The following is a 25,002-nucleotide window of genomic DNA, read 5'->3' on the forward strand; positions in this document are numbered from 1 at the left end:
TAAGGCTATTGGTCTATAATTTCCTGGATTTGATTTATCTTTTCCTGGTTTAGCTATTGGTACTATAATTGATTCCTTCCAGCTCAGTGGTAATTTTCCCTCCTCCCATATTTTATTATATAATTGTAATATTATATCTTTCGATTTTCCACCAAGTTGCCTTATCATTCTGTACCAAATTTGATCTTTACCTGGTGCTGTATTTTTTGTCTTCCTAAGTGCATAATTTAATTCAGCTTTTGTAAATTCAACATTTAACAGATTATTTGTTTCTTCAACACTCTGTAATACATCTTTATATATATGTTTTGTATTTTCTCTTCCTTTTCTGCCCTCTTCACTAATATTATTTGAACTGTTAATTTTACTAAATATTCTTGCCAATATTTCAACTTTATCTTCATCTTTTACTATATTTATATTATTTATTTTTAATATAGGATATTCAAACTCTCTCTTTATGCCATTCATTCTTTTAATTATTTTCCAAATTTTTCCTATTTTTGTTTCTTTCCCTATTGTGCTACAGAAATTTCTCCAATATTCTCTTTTTACCTTCTTAATAGTTCTCCTTACTATTGCTTGCTTTCTTTTATAATCAATTAAATTCTTATAAATTGGATTTCCTTTTAGTACCTTAAATGCTTTTTTTCTTAACTTTATTGCTTCTTTACATTCATTTGTCCACCATGGTACCATTTTCTTATTACTTTTACACCCTGCTTTCTTTATAGAATTATCTGCTGCTTCCATGATTATCTTACAAATTTTTAAATTTACATCATTTATATCCATTCTCATATCTACTTTCTCTAAGTTTATTTGACTCAAGTATCTAAATTTAGTCCAGTCTGCCTTATTAAAATTTAGTTTTTTATTGACATTTATCTTCTTATTATTTAAAGTTAATCCTACTCTTATTGTAATGGGATAATGATCACTACCTATTGTTGATTTTTTATCAATGCCCCTCTCACAACTACCAGCTAAACCATTTGAAACCATTGTTAAATCAATAACTGATTCCATCCCTGTTCTTACATTGATTCCTGTTCCCCTCCCATCATTAATACATACTAGATTTTTTATTTCCATTAATTCTTCTATAACTTGTCCATTTTTATTATTACAATTACCCCACAATGTACTATTTGCATTAAAATCTCCACACCAAATTACTTTCCCTTCCAAATATTCATTTAACTCCTCCATTATTTCAATTGACAATGTTTTACATGGATTATAAAAATTTATTATTTTAAATTTACCTTCTTGTTCCCATATCTCAATTACTATATATTCAAGTTCTTTCCCTTTCCCTAATACCTGATATTGTATCCCTTGCTTAATAAATATTCCACTTCTCTCCTGTCGATCTCTTCTTACACCATCATATCCTTTTATCACAAAATCCAATGTTGTTTTTAACCATGTTTCCTGAACACAAATAATTTCTGGTTGTTCTTCAAGACTATCAATATAACCTTTAAATTCTTGTCCGTTAGCGATTAAACTTCTTGCCTTCCATTGTAATATTAACATGTACTTTCACCAGATGTTCCTTGTCTCCCATCTACCTCCAACTTTTTATTTATGTTCTCCCACGATCCCTCCTTAAACCTCAAAAACTTTTCAGCTCCTCTCACTATTATTTTAATCTTCTCAGTTTTATGCTTGTCTTGGTCAGTACAATTGATAACATAGGCTACAAATAATATTAGTTTTTCTACTGATATTGTAACATTTTCTTCTGACTGTACTTTGCTTTGCTGTGGAATTTGATTCGCTATTTGTTCAATCTTTCTTGTTTTCTGTTCCTTCACATTTTTAACTGCTTCTGCATAGCTTATGTTTTTAGTCATTTTAATCTGTATGATTTCTTTTGCCTTCTTCCTTACTTCACATCCTCCATACGTAACTCTATGTTGCCCTCCACAGTTACAACATTTTTCTTGTACTTCTTCTTTACATTCTTCAAACTTGTGATCTTCACCACATTTAGGACATCTCTGCTTCCCTTTACAAACTGCTGCTATGTGTTCATACCTTTGACATTTGAAACAACGAAGTGGTGGAGGGATATAAGGTCTAACCTGAAAGCTAAGATAACCTATTTTGATGTTTTGTGGCAACTCTTTTTCGTCAAATTCAATGAAGATTGACATACTTCCTACTTTTTCTCCATTTATTGTTTTTGACAATCTCTTCAAGTTATTCACTTTTGCACCAATAATACTTCTCTTAATTTTATCAAGATCTTCATCTAGAGGGATCCCATAAATCACTCCTCTAATTTTTTTATTTTCTCCCATGATTTTTTTCTTCAACACCGTTTTCTTGCAGATATTATCCACCTTTAAAGCCTTGTTCTTTTGTTCTTCATTTTTACAAACTACCAATAAGTTTCCATCTCTCAAAATCTTTACCATTTCAACATCTCCAATTTTCTTTTTTTATCTCTCTTGACACCACAATGGGGCTGATGTTATCCTGTTCTTCCTCGTTCTTAAGTTTCAATATTATTTTAAATTCCTCCCTCATAATTTTCCTCCTAACTATCCTTTCTTCTTCTGAACTGCTTCCTTCCAATTCTCGCTTGCTACCTTGGATATAACCAATTCCCTTTCCTTCATCTATTTTATTTCTTCCACGTCCTTTCCCTCTTCCTCTCCCAGCTGGCGTCCACCCTTCAAAATCCATGTCTTCCTCATTTCCTGTCTCCATTTCCAACCGATCCATTCACATACCAGTTTATGCCCAAATCCACCTTTTCCGAATCCGATATATTTCCATTTTTGTTTTTCCCGCGCCGCACCAAAACCGTTCTTCTTCGACGTAGTCTCACCACCGACAACCACCTCTTCCGAACCCAGCAATCCTGGCCTGCAAACTTCCGTTGTTTGAGGTGACGTCTTTCTGTTTGTGGAAGTGGAGGTCACGTGTTTCCGGTGGAGCTCTTCTTCTCGGTGTGAAGCTGGACGAGCCTTGCGGTATGACTCTGATGATGAAGAGACGCTGCATTCTGAACTGCGAAGGTGAAAACACCATGTATACACTCCCGAGGGGCGAGGAGGAGAAGGGCCAGTGGTTGAGATTCATCTTTAACGCCATTCCCGAGCAGTACAACTCAAGGCTTCTGTTATGTGCAGTTCATTTTACCGAAGACTGCTTTCTGAACTGGACGCAGTTCTATTGTGGATATTCGAAGCGCTTACTGCTGAAAGATGGAGCGGTTCCGACTCTGCTGAGCCCGCATCGGGACACAGGAGTATATGTAAGTACAGGAAGCTGCGGTGTTCTGGAGAGTTAGCTATGAGGCTAACAAAAAGCAGTACAGGTGCTCTTGTTATGAGGAAGGAAAAAGTGGTCGGCATAGAAAGTACCGATCAGATTATTGAATCGGCGAGCATCTCGGGATAGCTTCAGCCAATCAGGTGAGCGAATCTTTTGTGACGCGTTTTAAGATCGAGGTAAATAACATGGATCCATTGGAGCACTTGTTGATCAGATGTTGCAGCTAGCTGGAGGATCTGCTAGTTTTCATCCCTTAATAGTCTGCAGTTTGAACCCTTTCATAAAGGTCCAGCTTTCTCTTTTTATGTCATCAGTGGGTTGAATCTGAGCAGATCTGAATTTAAACATGATTGGTAAAGATGTCTAATAACACCGTTAACTGAAGTTTGTACAGATGCACATCGGTGAATTCATTTTAATGATTAAGTTTCACATCTAACGAGAACCCAAAAATATGTTTTCATAAAAATTAAAACATTACACAAGACCACTAAAAAAAAAGCATGTTTAATGGAGCAGTTATGATCTTCAGCAGTGGTGTCCAAACATTTTGTGTTGCTGGACAAAATCGCTCATTAAAAGCATTAAAAGTTTCTTTTCCAACTAACAATATAAGATCATTTCGTTTCTTTTTGTTTTACTTGCTCAGCAATGGATTAAACATGTCATATGTTTCTGATATAAAGTAGTTTGATATTTCTGGAAAATAACAACTTGTAGATCTAAAAAAACAATGGTCTCATGTGTTTGCCTTAATAAAATAAAGGTTTCCTAACTTTTTGGGATGAATGTTTCCTATTTTATTGGTTTAAAAAAATTTGTCTGTTCTCAGCAACAAATATCAGAACTTTCTCTGAAAGCATTTGTTGTATTTAGTTTAATTTATTGAAGTCTGTTTCTGAGTAAACGTCAGTAGATGTTTCTAGCTCTACTTTCTATGAAATTAAAATGAAAAAAAAAAAAAAAAAAACACAGGGCAAGAAAAGTATTTAGTGTTTCACCTAATAATGTTTTCCACTTAAGAAAATTTGAAGATGGAAATGTTAGTGAAAACCTATAATAAATAGTCAATCTGCATCAGCTTCATTTGCTGCAGGCCCAAGTTTATACTATTGTTGAACTGCAGTCAGGGGCCACACAGAATTATCACAAGGGCCGTAAATGACTCTCGGGCCACACTTTGTACACCCCTGGCCAACAAAGTCATGTGTAGACAATTGACCAACAGACAGTGAGACTCTCCATATGCAGGGTACATGGTTTCTACCCCAGTCTGGAAAAGCATTGAATCCGATTATAGTGTTTTCAATGTCTTAATTAGTCAAGATTAATACTTTATTTATTTGGTTCCTTCCTTCCGACTTACCACTCAGTGTCTGCCGCAATTGTATGGCAAACTTTTGTATTTATTGTTTACAAAAACTGTATTTCTACATGAACTTATAACCAACCAAATCTCATTGCTAAAGAAGCTGGATGTGCATAGAGTGCTGTATCCAAGCATATTAATGGGAAGTTCAGTGGAAGGAAAAAGTGTGGTAGAAAAAATTGCACAAGCTACAGAGATAACCACAGCTAGCGGCACATGATATCAGGATGCAGGGTAGCAGGAGGCCATAATGTTGGTCAATGGCACAATGATGATGTCCTTTGCTAGAAATAAACACAAAAAATATTTCCATTCCAACAAAATCTCCCTGTAATTTCTCTCAATGTTTAGGAATATCGTCTGAAATCCAGAGGTCAGGTGGCATCTGTTGTAAACCATGTGGCCTCCCAGACTGACCCTCCATGCAGTCATCTGCCAGAGACACGAACAGTCGGCACACAGCTGGCCATGGCATCTCCACATATCTTCAAGAGCACAGGTATATTACTCTGTATGAAAACTAAATAAATAAATCTAAATAATAAAGCTTGCTGGTGTTTATTCGGATAAAGTTCTTCAAATAAATTTCTTTTGAACACTCTTCTTTCCGTTTGCGTTACAGCCACGCAGGTCAGAGTGATGAGGCGAGATTGTGGTGTTGGCACAGAAACCCTCCCCTTAAACAGCCCCCTGCTGCTCATGCAGCCACAGCTGGAGAAGAGACTATCCAAGAGACCTCGACTCACCCTATAGATGATGAGGAGGAGGAGGACCCCTCAGAGAGCATCAGATCCACTGTAGTTCAACACAAAAACAATTTAACATAAACCATGGCATGGTGAGGGGCGGCCACTGTTTTCACGACGCCATTTATAGCAACAGCTTCTTGGATCAGACTGGAGGACGCAAGAATTTAACAGAGCATTTTTTCTTTTGTGCTGGGAAAAGCGTTATCCAACACCCCGCCTGGAAAAACACCCACATCAGGTTTGATTACACAACGTTTCGCAGCAACATTTCATGCCCGGCCATCTGCTCTGTGATATGGGAACACCGTGTGAGACACAGAAGCTGTCAGAACCCAAAACCGTCCCCGTTCCTTCAGTTGACTTTTGCTCTCACGGATTGTCTGGGAAGGAGCTGCAGAAGTTGGGAACAACTCCATAGAGACTGCTGCTCGAATGAAAGAAATCACACTGTGTTGACACAAAGCTTTGAAATAGCTAAGGAATTGCAGTCGGATTAAAACAAGTGCCGAAACCCTGTGGCCTTAGAACAAAGTAGTCTGTGAAATGGGATTTGTAAAAAACAAAAAAAAATTCCTTCCTTTCTTTGTGAATGCCTTTCTTCTGTTTTGCTTGAAAATAGAAGCAACACCATAGAAAGCGTCCTTGGTACCAGATATTGGCTGATCTTAAAAATGTTTTTTAGGGAGTTTTTGGTGATGGTGACGGTTCAACAGATCTGTCTCTGGTCTGCATGTTAGCTTTTTTTAAAGCAGTTTTTTGAACAGTTACACATTATGTTTGTAATAGAAAATAGTCAAATACACTATAATTATACCAGTCAGCTCTAAGAACTGGGAGCCTGAGTGAATGTACTTGTGAGAGGTGGTGAAAAACCATTAGTAACTCTGTACAGTTTACTGGAGCGCTGGCGTTTGTAATTCATCATTTAAGGAGATACTTCATCTTGGAATAAAAACATACATGTGCTATTCTTTGCACCACATGTTTAGATCTGCATTGACACTGTAGTTAAGCATATTTCCAGGTACATCTCAGTAACGTAGAATATCATCAAAAGGTTATTTTCTCAAGAAATTCCAATATCATATAAGACATAAATGTCAGCATTTAGAGAACTATGTTTATGTACAGATCAGAATGTGCACCAGTTTACCACATACATTATTTGGACATTAAATGAGCATAAACATTTTTTGTTTGTTTATTTTAAGTCAGGTAGGATTAATAAAATTACGTCTGCTTTAAGAATAACAAGAGAGACACTTTGATAAAACCTCTATGATGTCATGATTTTGCTAGTTTCTGATAGCTTAATGATGTTTGAGTTAAATGGAAGCCCAACTATGGGTGTGTTTGAGGCCACATCTCAGACACACTACTTTCTTGTGTGACATTATGGAAAAAATCTAAAGAATTCAGCCCAAACATCAGGAAGAGATCTCTAAACATCCAGTCTGGTTTATCATTGGGGAAAATGTACATGCCTGAACGTTTCACATTCATTTGCTCAAACAATACAAGTATGAACAGCATGAGGATGTCCAGCCTTTACGTTGTTTAGGAACGAGACCGATAATAGACACTTCCCTATAATATACGAAACTGTTTATCGTTCAGCGATTAGCAGAAAAGAAGCCACGAAAAACAAAACCACAACCGGTGGGTATTTTCCTTTTTATGCATGTTCCTTAAAGTACCATCTATGGTTTTAGCGTATATCCCCCTAATGTAAATATAAGATGCTAGTTGCACAGAGACATATTGATTAAACTGACCTGGAACTCCTGCTTGCATCCACAGAGAGATATCTGTCCCCTCACCACTGGTCTCCAGTTTGGTCGTATTAATGGGAGCCAAAAGTTTGACCACTTCTTCCATCACCTGTTAATACAGACACAGTCAAGTGTTTTGTAACTCAGTATACCATCTGATGTTTTTACAGCTTATCAGAAATTATTACATTTTAATAAGGCGCGAGATCCAAAATTTATATGAGACGACTATTGTACAGCAAAATGATTTTTAAAAAAAAAAGATAATAAAGCATCAAACAGGATTCCTGCACATTGTTTAATATTTTTACAAACCCAGACTTTCTGATTTCTCAGTCAATTGTTGGTTCATTTTAAGGTTGATTGACAGACGGATGGATGGAAAGAACAAGAAGTGGATAGAATGATAGAAGGACAATGGACAGATCGACAAGACTGGATGGATGGATGGATCAGAGACATTTGGAATAATGGCTGGGGAGAGGAACTTACAGTTGAATGGATGGAACAAACAACGAGTAAAACAATGAACAAATGGACAGATTGATGGGTAGGAGGAACTTCAAAAAGAAGAAAGCTGTCTAAAATAAAGACCTGATCTTGCAAGTGAAGAAAAACGGACAACATTATGGTAACAATCTGGATCTTTTTTAATAAGGAGCTCTGATTGGAGCAACTCATTAAGAAAAATGTTGACAACGGGACAAGCAATAAATTCTGAAAATACAAATTATTTTCCACAATATTTTGTCTATACATCAAATTCTACATTTGTACAGACCTCTCAAGACTGTGCAGAAACCCTTTGACATTGTACAAATGTTCTGGTATTTTCCTAACAAATTATACATAATAGTAAGGCTTTAGTATTTCACCCTGAGATTAAATACTAAAACTAGTGAAACATTTCCCAACCCCAAAAGCAAGCCTTGAGCTAAATAATTAACAAATTACATTCACTGTGTAACAGTTTTTCACATCTCCCTGTAGAACTGATGTGTTTTAGACTCCTCAAAACAACAGCTAAGTTCACTGTTTGTAGTTTGACCTTTGAACTCACCTTACCTGCCGCATCACTGCCAGTAAACTGCAGACCCATCGGGGTGAACGTCCCCAGGTCAGACTCCATAACGAGGTCAAAGTTAGAGATGTTGTCCTGTGTGTGGAGAAGGAAGTGAAGCAAGAGGGTGAGGACAAAGCTAATAAAGAGAAATGTTGGCAAAGCATTAAAAAAGTAATAAAGCACGAAAAATGTCAGGGTTGACTAGTTTATATACACAGAGAAGCTTCAATCCGGTACGGTTACCTTTGTAACTACTACAATACTGTTAGTAAGAGATCACATACCATAAACAGCCACTAGAAGTCGCTAAAGAAACTTAATCTAACGGAAATCAGTCTGTATATTTCAACATTTTAGTGAGAAGCCCTCAGGAGAGGTACAGTATACTGAAGAAAAATGACTAGCTTGTTTTCGAAAACGCATGATCTCTTTATCTCTGGTTTTCAGTATTTAGTTTATTAGGTTTTAGAGGCTGGTGGGAAGCCAAAGCTCTAAAGGAAAAAACTGCAAGACTCGATTGCTGCAGAGAAAAATCTGGAAGCTGGCCAAGTGCTCTCCAGTCTGCTGGCAGCCCATTTCCACACTCATACTTTCACAATGCTCTGACACTTCCTGCTCCGTTTTAGCAGGAACAATATTTGCTATCAGGCCCTGATTGTGTTTTTTTTTTTTTTCTTAAAGCAGACAGCATTGGTACCTTGTGGAGACTGAAGTACTGTTGGGCTCCAACACCACCCTGCTCCTCAGCTGTCCACAGAACTGCTCGCAAAGTTCTTCTTGGACGCAAGCCTTCAAGCAGATGAAGATACTATTTAGTCACTTGTATTGCATTCATCAAATGCTTTTTTTTTTTATAGTTTGGGGATTGTTTTAGAAATATCTTAAAAAATAGAATGAATGTTGATTGATAGAGTGGTTTGAATGCGGGTTTGGGTGGACCGTTACTGTGAGAAGTTTGTTTGCTTTTCAATGCTTGATTTGTTTTTTTTATTGGCTCTGTTTTCTATCACAGTCTAAAGACATGCAAGTTAGATTAACTGGTAATTATGAAGTACTGGGTATAATAAACTCAGTATGAGTCTGGAAGCCCCCTTTATATTAGACAAGGAAAAAAAACTTACAAAAATACATTAGTTATACATTAAAAGTGAGTAAAGTACAAAAACCATTATCCTAATGAATAAAAAGGCAAAGCTGAAAGGTCGATGGGACACACCATGTAGATACAGTGCTTGGAAAAAGTATTCATACCCCTTAAACTATTTGAGTGATTAGACCCAACTAACAGGCTGGGAAAGGAAACTATTATTCAAAGAACCAGCCAAGTGGCCCATTGTAACTCGGGAGAAGCTGCAGAGATCCACAGCTCAGGTAGGAGAATCCGTTAAAGCGACAGATATTAGTGGTGCACTTGAAAGACACCGATTAGAGACCAGTTTTTAAGTTGCCACGAGTCATTTTGGGCAGAGGTTCCCAACCCTGGTCCTCAAAGCCCACTGTCCTGCATGTTTTAGGTGTTTTCCTGCTGCTGCACACCTGACTTAAATGAATGACTGATTAGCAAACATCCACAGCAGTTGATGGCATGCTGGGTTTAGGAGCAACTTGGCTCTCTAAACTATTCTGGCCATACCTAAAACAAAGTCTGAGATGGTCCAGTTGTAATGCAGAAAGACAGTCAAAGTTAAGGGTGAGATTAGTTTGGTGAGCCAAGCTGTTGTGAGGGATGACTCTGAAAAGCAGCACCATTAAAGGGAGAGAAGAGGTTGCTCCTTAAAATTCCTGGAGAGGCTCCAGATTCATCTTTAAGTGATTTACAAGGAAATAAATCCTTGATTGACTTAACTGCTGTAGAGAGGAATCTATGATTGTTTTTATTTCTACAGAATAGAAAAGAATATCCTTTGTTGTCATTGTCACAAGTACAATGAAATTGAGAAAGAAGAGGAGGTCATAAACAAGAAATAATTTATGTAAAACAGCAAAATCAAAGTAGTTTGTTAAAAAGTTAAATAAAAGCACATGTACACACATTCAGATTGATTGTACATTCCCATTATTGCATCTCCCTTTACATTCTGGCTGCATTGAGTTTAGCTCAGGGGTGTCTAGCTATAGTTCTCGAGGGCTGGTGTCCTGCATGTTTTAGATGTGTCCTTGATCCAACACAGCTGATTCAAATGGCCAATTTACTTCCTTATCATGTCACCTAGCTTGCTTTTGAACCATTAATTTGATTCAGGTGTGATGAATCAGGTCAACATATGAAAGATGCAGGACACCAGCCCTTAAACACTGACTTTATACACTGGTTTAGCTATTGCTGTTGGATAGAAATTGTAGTTGAACGGGTTTGTTCCTGCTTTAACTGGTCTGTAGCATCTGTCTGATGATTACTGATCAAACAGAAAGTGACCTGTGTGGAAAGTGTCCTTTATGATCACATGGGCTTTTTGGAGACAAGGGGAACTGTTAGGTTCTTTAAGTGTAGGGAGAGGTCAGCCAACCATCTTTTGGGCCGCATTAATGACCCTGTGGACTGCTGTCCTCTGAGCCACTGTACAGCTGGTGAACCACACATAGTAGGTTGTTATTCTCTCAATAGAGCACAGATAAAGGATAACAGCAGTCTCTGTGTGATGTTATTTTTCATAACCATCATTTAAACAAATTGAATTAAAATGCTGAAGAAACTTTGAATGTTTACAAAAATATAATAATGTAATAAAAGTCCAGTATCTCTCCTGTGCAAAGAAAGCCCAGCAGAGGATTTAAACTTTCTCAGGAAACTGAATTGAGAGGGAATTCCTCCCTCTATCACCACATTTTGTTGAAACACTACGGAGAGCCTCCTGATCATGGCTTGGCACAGCAGATGCACAACAGCTGACAGGAAAGCTCTCCATCCAAGTGGTAAGGATGCATGAGAGAGGGATTACAGCTTCACTTACCGATCTTCTGCCATCTGGAAGAATGACTCTCTCTGTTTTATCAAAGGGCTAACAGGAAGTGCAATAGGTTATTTCCTGAAGCTATGAGACTGCTGTATTTCTATTAATGCTCACAATATTTTGATTGCTTGAATAAAAGAAAGAGCAGTTACTCGGATATGTTTGCACCCTGCAGCCTTTCTGTCACGCTTAAAAAATGAGGTCAGTCCAAGGCAAACAATGGAAATGTTATAGGTGAAAGGAACTTCTGAAGGACAATAGACTCATATTTCTCCTGAGTTAAGTCAATATCAGATTTTGTAGGATGTTGTTTTCCCAAGGAATATCTGCAGAATAGATTCAAAGATACCAACTGCCACAACATCACCTCATTACACCAGCCCTTAAATCCCCTTCAAAGATTTGTTTTATACTGGATGTGAAACGGAAACCCTACTCCTCTAAAGACTGTGCAGATAGTAAAAACTAGCCCAAACCAGCCCCAGCACTGTGTCTAAAGGTCACTCCTCTTAAACTACAGGCTTGTAAAAGCAGGAGTAAAGAGTGATCTAAACATGTCTGAACAGACACTGTCCTTTGACCTTGTTATGCTGGCAATGACACAAAATAAGAAAAAAAAGATATTGAGAGATAAATGATAAGGACAATGTAAAGATCTTCACACATCTGGAAGTTTTTCACATTTGTGTCATGTTACAACAACAAACTTCAATGTATTTGAGGTATAGTTGGAAAGTAGAAGAAAATGTTGTACGTTTTGTTTTACAGACATTTCAAATAAAAATGAATTTAATAATTTAAAGTCTATTACTACTAATTAAAATCCAGTGCCTTCAAATTTCACCAATTTGTAAATAGAGTCCACCTTTCTGTAATTTAATCTTAGTATAAACAAAGCCATTCTTTGAGTGACAGAAAACTTAACATATTCCTTAACACTTCTTTACACTGAACCACAGTGATGGCAGCATCATGCTGTGTGAATACTTTTCTCCAGCAGGGACAGGAAGGCTGCAAAAGACCTGAGACTGGGATGAAGGTTCACCTTCCAGCAGGATGACAATCACACAACCGGAGCTACGATAAAAGTGTTGTCATCAAACCCTGCAAATATGTTTGAACTGAATGGTCCCTTCAAAGTTCAGATCTAAATCTAATAGAGAATCTATGGCAAGACTTTAAAACTGCTGTTCACACATGCTCTCAGTTCAATCTCTCTCAATCCAAACTGACTGAGCACGAGCCATTTTGCAATAAAAAAAAAGAACAATGGGCAGACATTTCTGTTTCCAGCTGTACAAAGCTGGTACAGACATACAAGAGACCCGTAGCTCTAATTGCAGCAAAAAATGCTCTAAAGGTATGGACTGAGGAAGGCTGAATCCAAATGTATGACAAACTATCAATCTATTTCCTCCCATTCCTCACAAGTATGTACTGCTTTGTTTTGGTCTATCATCCCAATAAATCCCAATAAATTACCTTGAGATTTGTGGTTGTAACATAACATAATGTGAAAATGATCAAGGAGTATGACTACTTTTCAAAGGCACTGTACTTTTATTTCTGCAGTTTTCTGTGTGGAACTTTTATCTCTATATTTCCCCATAGGTTACCCAGGTCCTTGATGAGTGACAGAGCCTCCCAGGATATCATGGCTCCCCCTCCATCATCCATGGCGCCCTGGCCCACATCCCAGCTGTCCAGATGACCGCTCAATAAGACAACCTGTCAGAGTGAGCAGATAAACTGTGTAAACATCAACAGGAGCCACTGCAGGAGCGTGAGGACGCAGCAGTTTCAAAACTGCACATTCAGGGTTATTTGACAGTGTAAGATAACACTACCTGACCCGTATTGTGTTCATAAGCCTTACATTTTCAACAAACAATAAAATTCACATTTAATTCACTATCTGTTGTTAAACAGGGGTTTTAATCAGAAATAAAGTCCACCCTACAAAAAAGATCACAATGGTAAAAGAACATTATTTCAAATCATATTATCTATTTCGGGAATCTGAAAGCGAGACAGACATTCCTGATCCTGACCTTGTGCTCCAAGTTACAAAAATCAAATGCTGATTTGACAAACTACATGGACAATAACCCAGAAGTCAAAACATTCCCTTAAAATACCAGTTTTTGTGTTTATATAATTTGTATGAAAAATATAGTTTTAAACATTGAGAGGAAAATAGGACAAACAGTGCCAGGGTTTAGGTTGTTGCCACATCCTCAGTCAGTTAATCTGTGCCAAAGCAATTCTTAAAGTATTTAAACTGAGGACTCTTTTCCCATTTAGAGTTATAACGTCCATTATTACAGCATCTAATAAGCACTTGTTTCTAAAACCCATTGTTTTGTATCCCACCTTCATCTGCGAGGCTCAGTCTGCTCGTCATGGTCCTAATTGGTTACAGACAAGCAGAGTGAGAATTCCTCAAGAGACTATCATGGTGCCACAAACTGACAAATCTTGACTGTACTTATATTAAAGATTAACAATCATCTTTTCCACAGCTTTTGAAAGCAAATAAATATCTTGAAATAGCGCTTTTCTAACACAGTGAGAAAATCTGGGAGTAGGTCCTCATAAAACAGAAAGTTATGACATGTCTTGAAGAAATCATGGAAATATGCTGAATGGATCTGCAGTAGCTTTTCAGAAACTCATTAAAACGGTGTAGTGAGTGCTCTTACTCAACCTAAGGATTCTGATATTCAGGAATACTGATGGGCTCTTCTCGGGCAAAACGATGTGTTGTAAGAACAGGCTGCACTGTCAGAATAGTATTTGACAGCTACATTATCAACCATCCTTTCTTAAAGCACTTTTCATACTAATGGTAACAAAATGCTTTACAGATTAAAAACGAAACCAAAAGAATGAAAAGAAATGAGTTTAGTTGAACCCTTATAATTAAAACTGAATATGATGATGATTGTAAGACTTTTAGCTGCTTCCATTTACTAACGCTATGTTTTAGACAACCACTGCAACACAAAGCATTCTGGTGACACGGCTGGTGAGAAAAATGGTCAGAACTGGAGCAGTTGTTACAATATCTACCAGAATGCTGCCAGAATTGTAATTGTAATTAATTACAATTTTTGTCACAAGTCACTTGCCACTGAGGTGATTTACAAGCAGACTGGACTCTTCACAGAACACTTTTTATTTCCTTAGGTAGGGTGCCGGTCTGCTGAGTCACCAAGGTACTACTTCTCAGACAACAATTCCCTTACTTCAATTCTTCTCATTGGACAGGTTGCAACAAAATCGTCATCTTATCAACTTGCTGTTTCACTTGGAATGTTTTATGCACTGATGCTCGAGTTCACTTAATGTCAAAATATCACCCTTTAGAAACCTTTAGCTGGGTTTTTGGCTTCCTTTTGCTTGTTTATGTTCTCATGTACCTTTTTTTTTTTTACATATTCTGCCAACACAGCCATCTTGATTAATATAACTAGAACTGGGAACACACTATACAACCTCCACAGTTTATCAGATTACACACTAACAGACTGATTTCAGCAGACTGGGGATAACATTCCTCACATCTTAGCCTGATAAGGGACCAGAGACTACAGGATTTGTTGAAGCAACTAAAGGCCAACTGAGAGCAGGTGACAGTTTAAAGATTACACAAACATGTACTGTTTTCAAAACTCCTGGAAAAAAATGTAAAAAGGAAGAAGCAAGGAAGAATTAGGCAAACTTGGATGACAGATGCCTTAGTAAGCATTTTGTGTTTAATTTACTCATTAGTTTAGCCAAAATCTATTTTCATTAATGAAATCCCCAAAATATACTATTATACATTACATTTCAAATATCAGATATTTGGTTTTTTGTAAACTCTGTTGACTAAAAAAAAATCCTACAAATAATTGACAAAAAGTAACATAATGCAGACACTTTAGAATAATGCTCACATTTTTTTAATTAATGAACTGATTTGTTTCTTTTCAGTGTATTAGGTTATTTTGCTTAAATTTTAATGTTATGGGTTTTAATCTACCTCTTTTGTCTTTTTTTCTGATTTGTTGTGTTTATTGTATATTTTAATTTATGTTTTTACTCTTCCCTGTTATTAAGTTCTCATTGAAAAGACAATCAGCTCTCACTGTCTTCTTCACTGGCTGTCGGTAACACATTTGCTGTTAGGTCGGTAATTAGTTCACACTACCCGACAGTGTCCAGATTTGGCTGAAAGAACTCAAACTTGTTTGACTGACTGCAACTTACGTCTGGTTCTGGTTCTGATTCCCTCACACTCTTGCAAGTTCACGTCTGTACCCTTCAAAGTCCAGAAGAGTTTTGTGCCATGCAGATTGTCCCAAACTAGTGCAGACTGGTGTAAGCTTAGTCCAACTGTGAATCATGGGTAAGATCTGGCAAAAGACTGTGCATCTTGTCTTGAGCCTAACATGAATTACAAGCCTAAACAACACCTGAGGAAGAGAAGCTGTAAAAATGATAAAGTACACCCTTGAAAGTAACTATTTGGCAGCACAAGACAAACTGCTTAATGGCGTGAAACAAGTGAATGCCGAAATCCTACAAGGCAAACAAAGAGAGTTACAGCAGGATTTTTCTGATGGAAAAAAGCGTCAGAGTCTACAGCCTTCAGTGTGAACTTTGCAGACCGTTTACATGCAAAATAAGATGCACAACCTACTAAAGGGGAATAAACTAGTGTGCATCCTCTTCGAAAATTTTATTTCAAAGAAAGACAGAGTTAGCGTCTGAGTGGGTGAAAACAAATTTCAAGCACCTCAGCAGTCTTGGATGACTTAAAAGGGCAACCTAACTCTGGAAATGACTCACAAAACCTCAAATGTACATTTTTCTTTAAGCAAGTGTTCTTAAAGAACACACACACAAACACACACATAGACCAGCCACAACTGCTGCTACAGCGAACTGGAACACAAAGTTTCAGGGCCAGACATGATGTCAGCCCAACCATCTGTTTCAGTTCCTTTTTCTGCAGAGATGGACTGAATGTTGGCTCAGGAAAAATACCAGCTCCAAAGGGCCACAAGATTATAAAGTTTTAAGGGGTTTTCTGAGGTAGCTAATTTAAATCTGGCTGGTACAGGAACTGAAAGGACATTTAAGTTCAAAATATATTAACATTTAACATGTAAACGGTGGCCTGAAGAGTATGAGGTGTAGCTTTAGAGATTGATCTCAGTCTGATCTTCAGATCAGCTTGCTGGAACATCTCCTGCAGGGATAATTGGCAGCTGTCTTAAATGTTTTCCATTTGCTGATAATTTTTCTCGTTAAAGAATAAGCCATCATTTTTGGGGAAATCCTTTTTCAATGCTTCCCAAATTGATGGACACCAACAGTTGCTTCTCTAATAAGTATTTCCTCCTTGGCATTGTGTTTTACAAAAGCACCTAAATGCATTGGACTAGAAAACCATCACAGTTCCTGCTTTCAAGGAGAAACTCACAGTTGTTGGACGAGTTATCAGGTTTAATTAGCAGAACCTGGCTGCTAATTAGTCTCTTAATTCCTAGTGAAGGAGACGGTATGTACTCAGTTAATAACGCATAGCGTCGCCATTTTGGCTTGGGTTTCATCAAAAACAGCAGTAACAACAGCGCTTGGCACTTCTGAAAAAGGTGAATAAAAATTTTTTTCACAAGAGGTGAAATAGAAAGCCCATTGCATTGTGCTGATCTATGTCAGATTTCCCATGGACTGTTATATATTGTGCCATCTCACAAAAGACATCGATTCTCTGAATCTACTAAACTTTAAGTGATACATGCAGTATTGAGTCTGCTTTCAACCCCACTTTCAATCCCAATGGTTTTTTTTTTTTTGTTCTTTGAGTTTTTTGTTGTTAGATATTTAATGTAATGCAAAATATGCAGTTATTTCCTTCATACTTTTAGTCTGTGACTGTTTTTTGCAGCTCTTATATTGCTTGTCGTATATGGTTTTCTCAGAATTATCTATTCCTTTTTTGTGTTCTATTTTTCGCTGACTGAAGAGCAGAAACACACGTCTGTTTCCATTTTATCAAAAAACATTTAACTTTCTTCTTTAACGATAACGTTCAAAGTTAAGCGGGAAGTTCTTCAGTTCTACAAAATGTATAGCAATAAAACAGTTTGGTAACAACATGTAAATCATTCACGCAACAAGCAACACCTAGAAGATCACACAGTAAAGGTTTTAAACTGGTAATACATAGTGAGGTAACATCTGACATAAAAAATTCCCTCCATCTCCTAATGTTATGCTGCAGGATTTTGTCATTTGTTGATGCTGCAAACCACTTTTTACATTTTAAGACATCTTTTTTTTTTGGCCCTAGAGGCCTTTATTTTTGACAGTAGGCAGACAGGAAGGAGGGGCAAAGAGAGGGGGAGACATTCGGCAAAGGTCGCCAGGTCCGGTACTCGAACCCGGGACGGCCGCTTCGTGGACTATAGCCTCTATATGTGGTCGCGCGCTAACCCCTACACCACCAGCACCGCGCCCCCATTTCAAGACATCTTTGATCTGACTGTTATTGTATGTGGGAATGAGAACCACAGATTAGGCAGGAGTAACCCAAATGAATCATAGTGCGTTTGAATAAAAGTGGATGTACCTACTGGTCCTGGTATTCGGCTATCAAAAAAATCCATACCGGCAACTGTCACTAGGCACTGGTTCCCTAAAATGTCATTTACATGATCTCAGCTTTTGATACATTTATCTTACAAGTCATCATCATTTTCAAGTCATCATTTCATTGGCGAGATTGATTTAAATCTTTCAGAGGGGTCAACAGATTTAATAATTATACAGAGTTTATGCATCAGAAATGCAAGTTTTTTTTTTTTATCAATTTGGTTTTCAGCATCAATAAAGTTCTTTGGTGTTTTAAAGACCACTAGTAATTGTCTCAATGAGGACACTGAAGAACAGAATTATGCATACCTCTGGCAAATTTAGATTTAAAATTATTTTCAATCAACCAAGAAATTAGCTTCTGTTTGGAAATGAGGCCAGCATATCTCAACAGGATGATAAATATAAAGGGGAATCAATCAAAAAAAGAAATTCAAGTACTTATGTCTTATTAAAATAAGCAGGTTGAATATTATTTATGCCCTTTTCAAAAATCAATGGAAAAATCTTTATTGGCATTTCAGTAGTCAACACCTTCATATAACTGCTGACCAGTTTTCTTTTTTTTTTTTGCTTGTTTCCACTTGTGTTTTGATGATATATCTTTAATGATGAGCTCCAAGCCTTTGGGGTTGGAAGGCCTCCTTGCCATTACCCTAATCTTTAGCTTGTTCCACAGTTTCTCTATCAGATTTAAGTTGGAACCTAGCTGAGCCACTCTAAAACAACAAAAATATTACTTTAAGTTGGTCACTTGTATGAATAATTTTGGGCTTAACTCTTCTCTTCTTGTTATACATCCTCTGTACTACCAGGCTGACTCAGTTGTAAATTATGCTTCACACAGTACATCATAGAGTCCAGCAACCTTGTAATCTGCCCACGGTGGCCTCTACCATGTAAGACTCATGGCCATAACTAAAATATCAAAGGACAGTTCTTACTGGTGGACACCGGCAGTAAGGGATGCTGTCAAGCTGAAGAAGGAGTCCTATCGGCTGTGGTTGGCTTGTGGGACTCCTGAGGCGGCTGACAGGTACCATGGGGCCAAGCGTGCCGCGGCTGGGGTGGTGGCAGAGGCAAAAACTCAGACCTGGGAGGAGTTTGGTGAGGCCATGGAGAAGGACTACCGGCTGGCCCCAAAGCGATTCTGGCAAACCCTCCGGCGCCTCAGGAGGGGGAAGCAGTGCTTTGCCAACACTGTTTACAGTGGGGAAGGGGAGCTGCTGACCTCGACTGGGGACATTATCGGGCGGTGGAAGGAGTACTTCAAGGATCTCCTCAATCCTGCCATCACGCATTCCGTGGTGGAAACAGAGGCTGGGGACTCGGGGTTGGACTCTTTCATCACCTAGGCTGAAGTCACCGAGGTGATTAAAAAGCTCCGCGGTGGCAGAGCTTTAGGGTTGGATGAGATCCGCCCTGAGTACCTCAAGTCTTCGGATGTTGTGGGGCTGTCATGGTTGACACGCCTCTTCAACATTGCGTGGCGGATGGGACAGTACCTCTGGATTGGCAGACTGGGGTGGTGGTCCCCCTTCATAACACGGGTGACCAGAGGGTGTGTTCCAACTACAGGGGGATCACACTCCTCAGCCTCCCTGGGATGGCCTACGCCAGGGTATTGGAGAGGAGAGTCTGGCCGATAGTTGAACCCCGGCTTCAGGAGGAGCAGTGTGGTTTTCGTCCCGGCCGTGGAACACTGGGCCAGCTCCATACCCTCTACAGGGTACTCGAGGGTTCATGGGAGTTTGCCCAACTGGTCCACGTGTTTTGTGGACCTGGAGAAAGGATTCGACTGTGTCCCTCGTGATGCCTTGTCGGGGGTGCTCCAGGAGTATGGAATCGGGGGCCCTTTACTAGGGGCCATCCGGTCTCTGTACAAGCGGAGCAGGAGTTTGCCGGCACTATGTCGGACCTGTTCCCGGTGCATGTTGGACTCCGGCAGGGCTGCCCTTCGTCACCGGTCCTGTTCATAACTTTTATGGACAAGATTTCTAGGCGCAGCCAAGGGCCGGAGGGGGTCTGGTTTGGGGACCAGAGGATTTTGTCTCTTCTTTTTGCAGATGACGTGGTCCTGACGGCCCCCTCTAGCCAAGACCTACAGCATGCGCTGTGGCGGTTCGCAGCTGAGTGTGAAGCGGCTGGGATGAAGATCAGCTCCTCCAAGTCCGAGGCCATGGTTCTCGACCGGAAAAGGGTGGCTTGTCCTCTTCAGGTTGGAGGGGAGTTCCTGCCTCAAGTGGAGGAGTTTAAGTATCTCGGGGTCTTGTTCATGAGTGAAGGGAAGAATGGAGCCGGAGATCGACAGACGGATCGGTGTGGCTGCCACAGTGATGGGGGCGCTGTGCCGGTCCGTTGTGGTGAAGAGAGAGCTGAGCCGAAAAGCGAAGCTCTTGATTTACCGGTCCGTCTACGTTCCTACCCTCACCTATGGCCATGAACTTTGGGTCATGACCGAAAGAACAAGATCCCGGATACAAGCGGCTGAAATGAGCTTCCTCCGTAGTGTGGCCAGGCACTCCCTTAGAGATAGGGTGAGGAGCAGAGCCGCTGCTCCTCCACATCGAGAAGAGCCAGTTGAGGTGGCTCGGGCATCTATACCGGATGCCTCCTGGATGCCTTCCTCGGGAGGTGTTCCAGGCACGTCCCACTGGGAGGAGGCCCAAGGGACGGCCCAGGACACGCTGGAGGGACTATGTCTCTCGGCTGGCCTGGGAGACCCTTGGGCTCCCCCCGGAGGAACTTGAGGAGGTGTCTGGGGAGAGGGACGTCTGGGCGTCTCTGCTGAGTCTGCTGCCCCCGCGACTCGGTCCCGGATAAAGCGGAAGACGATGAGTACGAGTACGAGTTCTTGCTGCCATAAAAAGACACAAAATGTATTGTGTTTTTATTTGAAAAAAAAGTCCATTTTGCAACAGGAGGAATATTCAGTTCTCACTCTTTTGAAAATAATTTATCTGATTTTATATTATTCCTAACTAAATCCTAATTCAAATAATTACATGTTGGTCATTTGTGAACATGGAAATTATACTGTTTACACAGCAGAAATCTCCTGTGTGATAGTGGTCCCTGGAAAGTTCAGATAACTGTCGCAAAATAAAGGCTGACCAAACCGTTTGGGAAATCTCTGGTCAGCACATCCCGGTGACGCCTTACAGTCCTTGTCCAACATGCTGAACTAGGGACATTGAGAAAAACGTCTTAGACATGAACGGTTTAAGAATAGTTTACTATAGACAATATTATTTTAGGTTTTCCATGCAAGTCAGATTATCCACCCAATAAGATTACCCTACCACTAAAACCTCTAGTTTGAAATACAAAGGGAGAGGCTCCAGCCTGATGGTCTACGGAGATAAATACCGTATGTCATGCAGGTATATATGAGTGAGTGCTACCTGCTCTGGGTGCTGCCAGCCTCTTATCTCAGCGACTGTATTAAAAGAGTCAGCATCTGGCAGAGTCTGGGCTCCCATTATGAGTCTAACTACGATCTTCTGTTTGTTCTGGGCCAAACGCCACATCAGCTCAGCGTCCTCCACTGTGATGCAGGCTGTGGGGATTCTCTTCACCCCCTCTTGGTAGGTCTGAGAGCCTGTGTGAGGACTAAAAGGAAAAACACGACGATGGAAATGTATCTGCCTTTACGACAGGCACTGGATAGTGAAAGGGAACAAATACCTGTTAATAGAGAAAGGAGTGACAGATCGAATGAGTGTGGCCACAGCTCCCAGTCTAGCTGCCTCTGAAGCACCAAAAGCACGATAAGAAACCGTCTCGCCGTAGCTGATAAAAGGCTGGTTAAAAACCACAATCCTCCCTGCGGCCTCGCTGGCTCTACGCTTCAGTTCCTCAAAAGACTGAACCACCAACACCTCAGCCTTAACACCTGAACAGATAAGAATGACTCAGTGAACAGATTAACACAATTTAATAAAGTCTAACCTTTACCTTCTGGAGGGGTTCCTACACTGCTGCCAAGCCCTAGTATAGCCAGGCTCTTGGCCCTGGGCATAATCATCTCTGCACTCTCCTGCCCTCTCACCCAGTGAGGGATTTTTACTGGTTCTGTTGAGCAAACCACACACAAATACAAAATGACACAATGAAATAGTTTGGAAAACAACTCAGTAATAAATTCCAAACTCACCCAGATGAACATCCAGCCCATCCTGGGTCATGGCATTGTGCATGTATTTGATAGCCATTTCCAGGTTCTGTGACCCACTGACCCGGTTCCCTACAGTGTCAGTGAAGTCAGCCAGCCGTCTGTAGGAACGGTTCTGGGCAGCACCAAAAACAGCTAGCTCAATGATATGTTTGGCCAAATCAGCATATCGTCCCACCTCTGCTGCTATGTCTGGAGCTGGATTCAAAAAGAACTTGAGCTGTAAGTATTTTTATTGATAAGGATTTCACTAACTTTACAGCAGAACAAACTGTTTTTTAACTGTATTACATCAACAATAACTTGGATATATTCATGAATAAACAGAAACAGTTATAATCAAAGCAATTAAATATAATTTATTAATGATCATTGGGAAGTGCGACCCTCCTCTATAAAAGAAGCTTTGGCAGTTTACTGGTCCGGATCATAGATTTAAGTATTAACATAACGGCAAAGAGAAAAGACATCAGTAATGATCTCAGAAAAGCAACTGCTGCAGCCCATCGAACAGTGAAAGGTTAAAAGGCCATTTCTAATCAACTTCGAGTCAAACAGAGAAAAAGGTCACAAGAAGAAAACATGTAAGTCAGCTGAAAATCCTCCTGGAAGAGTTTGCCCCAGAAAATTCACCCCATGCTCAGACCATGTAATGCTCAGAATATACAGGAGGCCGCATGCTAAATAGTACAATTCATGAAGAATCATCAGAAAAAGACTGAACAAGTCTTTGTTTAGAGGGGTTACCGGGAAAAAGACTCTTTTCTCTAAAGACAATATGGCGGGAAAACCTAGGTTTACAAAGTTGCTTCTGAATGAACCACAAGACTTCAACAACAACCAAGACCAAAATAATGGTGGTTGACCATAATGGACAGCACCATGTTCGGAGTTCAGCACCAACACCCCATACCAACTGTCAAACATGATGATGGAGGGGTGGCGACTTTGGGCTGGTTTTGCAACCACATGACCAGGGCAGGACCTTGCAAACATGGAGTTGACCATAGACTCCTTTGTATATCAAAGTATTATGGAGTCAAAGAACACAGGAGGAGCCCACTCCCTACTGACTACACATGCAAGTTAGCATTAAAAAACTCATTTGGGTGCAGCTATTCCAATATTTTTCTTTTTTCCTAGTACACATGATTCTCTCTGATGGAATGGCGCCCCAGGGAGTGAGCCATTAGCTGAAATATCAAAAAATGATCAAGGCACAGTATTATTTAGCTTTTAAATGGAGCAGTGGCTTTGCTTTAAAATCTTTTCACTACTTTCACTGTCTTTTGACCATTATTGTGGACACATGCAAGTGGTTATGTAGATATTATATCAAACAAACAGGTTAGGTGTGTTTTTTGATACCACAGGTGTGTCCAAAACCAAAAAAGAAAAGTTAAATATGAAGGCCACCATGATTTGTGCATTTATCTGTAAAAATAACTGGTTGTTCAGGAGTATGGGTTACCTTTCTTTATGGTTTCATTAGATGCAGCCCTGATTGCATCTGTTGAACTAAAAATGCGCTCAGAGAGAGGATGGCTGTCAATAACCAGTGACAACAGGAGAGACGTAAGGACGGGAAGGAGACAATTCAGTCTCACCTTTAGTGCCATCTGTGGGAATAAAACGCCAAAGTGATTACAAAACATTATTAGAAATAAAACCAATAACATTTACAGAATACATTTTCTGTAACTGTGATTTTGAACAGTATAACTGTGTAATTACAGCTTTAATAGCAGTCCATACAGCACATAGATGGCTCGCTTACAGCTGGAGGACTGATCAAATGTTTTTACCTCTAAACAGCTTTTACCTTCAGTAAGAAGCTTAGCAGTAAAATGCGAGCTCGGTATCCATTAAAACACTGATCTGAGCCACACCATGGAAACAGATGTACAACTGGAAGTCAGCTCTCATTAAAAACCAAACACAAATAGATAACACGTGATTCTCATAAAAAAAAACAAAAAACTGATAATGCATTTAAACAGCTGATAAATCAGAGAAACAATTCACGTCAAATTTACAATAGAAACCATAATAAAAGGCTGCAAACACGAACCCTTGAGGTTGTTATCTTTGACGTTTCGAGATCTTACAAGTTGGCCGGATGCATCGCAGAGATTCAGGACTTTAATCTCTGTTTTCGTTTTGTTTTGTGGTATATGTGAACTTCCGGTGGGATTGCTTTCACAATAAAAGTATTTGTTTCTATTTTCATTTATTTTGCACGTGTATTTAAAATCATATTTTATCCAATAGCTGTAACTTTATTTTTAAAAACTATCTTTAAAGAATTCAAAGACTGAAGACAGATTAATACTAGTAGTAGCTATTTGTGATGTATTGCTTGTGCATCACTCACTTTGAGAGAAACATTTGCTGCAATTGCAACCTTAAGTTTAAGGTTCTGCTGAAAACAGAGGCGTCCCCGGAAAGATTTTCTCTTTTGTTATGTGTTTTATCTCTCAATAGTGCATTGCAGTATCACACATAACTTTAATGACAGTTTTAAAAACAAAACTATTTGTACTTTTTCTATCCTGCTTCACCACTAAATCCTTTTTTTTTTTTGTTTAACTCAAAAAGGTTTACAAATTTAGGTATTTAACCAGCGATCTTTTTGGACAAAAACAATAATAATAAAAAACAACAAAATAAAGCATGGATGTCTATAACATGTATGCTTTGAATCAAACTACATGAAAGGTTTGTAAAAATACAGAAAAACAGTTTGTTTATGACTGAAGGAAATGTGTGTAGAAAAATTACTAAAGCTGTAGAGCATGTAGAGAAGTCATTACAATACATTCATGGAAAAAACACCTGGCTCAGTAATTCATGCTCTAGTTGTGCCTCACTAGAGGCATTTATGGAGCCATAACGTTGATTGCTTTGTTTTTGTTTCCCATAGAAGGTACTCTTGTTGTAATGTCCCTGTATTTCACTGCATCCATTGGCAGGACTATAGCT

General features: G+C 39.2%; 1 protein-coding gene across 1 annotated transcript in view; it reads right to left on the bottom strand.

The window, feature by feature from the left end:
• The window catches only part of LOC124865352 (carboxypeptidase Q-like), a 29,784-nt gene extending 5,557 nt beyond the window's left edge, over positions 1-24,227 (bottom strand). Inside the window, exons 1-10 of the mRNA XM_047360364.1 lie at positions 24,092-24,227; positions 23,492-23,639; positions 22,003-22,218; positions 21,804-21,920; positions 21,534-21,741; positions 21,251-21,458; positions 12,815-12,926; positions 8,945-9,036; positions 8,245-8,340; positions 7,188-7,293 (exon numbers count right to left, since the gene is read on the bottom strand). Of these exons, the coding sequence (XP_047216320.1) occupies positions 7,188-7,293; positions 8,245-8,340; positions 8,945-9,036; positions 12,815-12,926; positions 21,251-21,458; positions 21,534-21,741; positions 21,804-21,920; positions 22,003-22,218; positions 23,492-23,639 (1,303 nt within the window). The 5' untranslated portion in view covers positions 24,092-24,227. The remainder of the gene's footprint in view (positions 1-7,187; positions 7,294-8,244; positions 8,341-8,944; positions 9,037-12,814; positions 12,927-21,250; positions 21,459-21,533; positions 21,742-21,803; positions 21,921-22,002; positions 22,219-23,491; positions 23,640-24,091) is intronic.
• Between the last annotated feature and the right edge of the window lie 775 nt (positions 24,228-25,002).

This window comes from Girardinichthys multiradiatus, chromosome 3 (assembly GCF_021462225.1).
Source record: "Girardinichthys multiradiatus isolate DD_20200921_A chromosome 3, DD_fGirMul_XY1, whole genome shotgun sequence".
NCBI lineage: Eukaryota > Metazoa > Chordata > Actinopteri > Cyprinodontiformes > Goodeidae > Girardinichthys > Girardinichthys multiradiatus.